The following is a 3456-nucleotide window of genomic DNA, read 5'->3' as shown; positions in this document are numbered from 1 at the left end:
AGCATGCAACGTTGGAATGTTGCGGGTGCATTACACAACCCAAAAGGAATCCACCTGTAAGCAAAAGTACCAAATGGACATGTGAAAGTTGTCTTCTCTTGGTCCTCCGGTACTATATGGATTTGGTTATAACCAGAATATCCATCTAGGAAACAATAATGGTTGTGGCCAGCTAATCTTTGTAACATCTGGTCGATGAATGGTAAAGGAAAGTGGTCTTTCCTAGAGGATGAGTTCAACTTACGGTAGTCTATACATACTCTCCAACTGGTGGTAACACGGGTAGGGATCAGTTCATTGTTCTCATTCGCAACTACCGTACTCCCAGACTTCTTTGGGACAACCTAGACAGGTCTGACCCATTTACTATCAGATATGGGGTATATGATACCCGCATCTAACAACTTCAGCACCTCAGTGCGAACAACTTCCTTCATATTAGTATTCAAACGTCTCAGCATTTCTCTTGAGTTTTTGGCACCTTCTTCTAAATAGATGTGGTGCATACAATCAGCAGGACTAATTCCTTTCAAATCTCCTATGGTCCACCCAATTGCAGTCTTGTGCTCTCGGAGAACACTAACTAGTCTACTTTCTAGATCGGGCTCTAAGTCAGAGGCAATTATAGCAGGAAGAGTATTTTCACTACCAAGAAACACATATTTTAGTGTATCTGGCAGCGGCTTTAATTCAAGGGTGGGTGCCTTAACTGATGATGGGAGGGGTTTATCTATGGTCGGCGGAAGAGGTTCTTGTTTACGCTGCCATTTTCCATAATTCATTACCGGCGCAGAATCTAACAACGCATTAAATTCTTCAAAATGACTATCCTCATCATAGAAGGCTCCAAAGTGGACCAAACACGCCTCTAACGGATCGCTAACACTATTAGTGGTAAAGGTATTCTCAACTAGAGAATCAATCATGCATATGGACTCATAGTTTTCAGGGTCCGGTGGGGCTTGTAACGGCTTAAAAACGTTCACCTAGATTTTCTGATTCCCAAAGGAAAATTCTACTAGGCCAGTTTGACAATGTATGACTGCATTTGCAGTGGATAGAAACGGACGACCTAGGATGATTGGGATATTGATATCTTGACTAGAGATAGGTTGAGTGTCTAAAATCACAAAGTCAACTGGATAGATATAGTTTTCTATCTGATCCAAAACGTCTTCAATAATTCCACGTGGGATTTTGACTGACCAATCATCTAACTGTAGTGTTATCCTAGTTGGTTTCATCTCACCCAGTCTAAGTTGTTCATATACCGAGAACGGTAAAAGATTCACACTAGCCCCAAGATCTAATAGAGCATTGTCTATGGTTTGTTTACCCATGACACATGTGACAGTAGGACAACCAGGATCTTTAAATTTGACTGGGTACTTTTGTGAGATTACGGAACTAACTTGTTGGGTCAAAAATGCCTTTTTATGGACACTAGCGTCTCTCTTGGCGGTGCACATCTCTTTTAAGAACTTGGCCATAGCCGGTACATGTTTAATTGCATCTAACAAGGGAAGGTTGATCTTAACTTGATTAAAGATGTCTAGGATTTCAGCATATGTACTGGGCTTTTTCTTAGCGAGTCTCTGAGGAAATGATGCAGGTGGTATGTACACTCTCTCAGGGGTAGCTTCCTCACTTGGACTCTTAGAATTCTCAGGACCATTAGGGTCTTTAGATGAAGTTTGGTCAACTTCAGTCTCTTTTTCAGCTGGACTACTATCATTAGGTGGTTCTAACGAATTCTCTAGAGTTTTACCACTCCTAAGGATGATAACTTCTTTGAGATGTTCGTTGTGGTTAGAACTACCTGACCCATTAACCTGGTTAACTCCTTTTGGGTTCAGAGTTGGTTGGCTAGGAAATATCCCTTCCTCCTTATCATTTAGCCTGCTTGAAAGTTGACTTATCTGAGTCTCTAAGTTGCTAATTTCTCGGTCACTATTTTGTTGGTACCGTTGACTCTCCAGGACAAAGTCATCAAGCTTCTGACTTAAATTGTTGATATTTTGTGTAGTTTGAGAATTGTTTAGGGAATTACCCTCAATTAAGAGTCTTATACTTTCCTCTAGAGATGACACCTTTTTATCAACTTGGCTCGGTTCTTGGATTTGAGCTTGGTTCGTAGAAAAACCTGGTGGTGGGTTGCTAGATGGGCCACCTTGATGGTTACCTTTAGACCACGAGAAATTCGGGTTATGTCTCCAACCAGGGTTATAGGTATTAGAGTATGGGTCAAACTTGGGTCGACCCTCATATTTGGAGTCCATACCACCATGTAGGACACTAACCTGGTCACGGGTAGTTTCATTGGGATAAAACAAAGGACAATGGGGTCCAATATGACTTTGATCACCACAAATGGTACATGGATAGGTTCTGGGCTCACTGTTACAGCTCATAGTCTGGTTGGACCCTTGGTTCATCTCTAAGGCCTCTGGATGCCTAAGGATATCAGACCCATTATCAACTCTATTGACCCTATGGATAGGGTTCCTATTTATTTCGGGCTCCCTCATTGAAGCCCATTGACGAGTCTTTTCAGCTAGCTCGATAAATTCGTCAAAACACACATCTGGGTCTGATGAGATTTCAATGTTGTTGTAGTAATAAGATTCGTTCAAGACTTGTGAAAGCAGATTTTAGACTTAATTTTAAATAAAAAAAAATATAGGAAACTTAAATAAAAGTGATATGAAAAATATGGAGAAGACTGGGGCTATGGATTCCACTAATTACCAATATAAAAGTGATTTATATTTTTTAATTATTATTATGAAAATCCTTCATTCAAATTGATTCTTAATATTGCAAAAGTTGATTTCTTAGAAATAACAATTGTAAATCGAAAGTATGGGACATCAAAACCCTAGGCTAGCATGATCCATCGATTGAAATAACAATTGTTTAACAAAAACCATTTTATCTAATTATTTATCAAGGCAAATAATCATATAATAATTGCATAAATTAAATAAAATAGAGATTACAACATTTCATTGGTGAAATAGCTTCCTCCGTCGCCCCAGAGGATGGGTTTAGCTCATCATTGTATAAACTTGCTCAAAATATTGATTCATGCACAAAATTTGTTTACAAAGATGAAATGGAGAGAAAATAATGAAAATTGGGTGTTTGAAACGTTTATAATTGTTGCAAAACACTGTTACAAAGAACGATAAAAAAGAACTGTTGTTGTTATATCTCCGCGACCCTCGTGTGGCTGTCGTTTTCACTGTAGCATATAAGACTGCTCTGTGTGCATCTTATGTTCTTCGTGTTCTTCAGCAGCAGCAGAAATGGTGGTTCTCTGGTGCGATTTTTATCTCTTATGTTGTTGCTCTCCGCCTCTCCCAAACTCTCCGTCACTTCTATGTGATCCTAGGAACCTATTTATACATCATTGCGACATTGAATCTCCCAAAATCTCTTTATTTAATCCTATTA

The 3456-nt window shown here is 39.2% G+C and overlaps 1 protein-coding gene across 1 annotated transcript; it reads right to left on the bottom strand.

Annotated features, from left to right (window-relative positions):
- Positions 1–986: 986 nt before the first annotated feature.
- On the bottom strand, positions 987–2528 carry LOC113324495. The gene has a single exon (XM_026572815.1). The coding sequence runs from the start codon at positions 2526–2528 to the stop codon at positions 987–989; it is 1542 nt and encodes a 513-aa protein (XP_026428600.1).
- Between the last annotated feature and the right edge of the window lie 928 nt (positions 2529–3456).

The sequence above is a fragment of the Papaver somniferum genome, chromosome 11 (genome assembly GCF_003573695.1).
Source record: "Papaver somniferum cultivar HN1 chromosome 11, ASM357369v1, whole genome shotgun sequence".
NCBI classification, from domain to species: Eukaryota; Viridiplantae; Streptophyta; class Magnoliopsida; order Ranunculales; family Papaveraceae; genus Papaver; species Papaver somniferum.
This window is presented reverse-complemented; position numbering and strand designations above follow the sequence as displayed.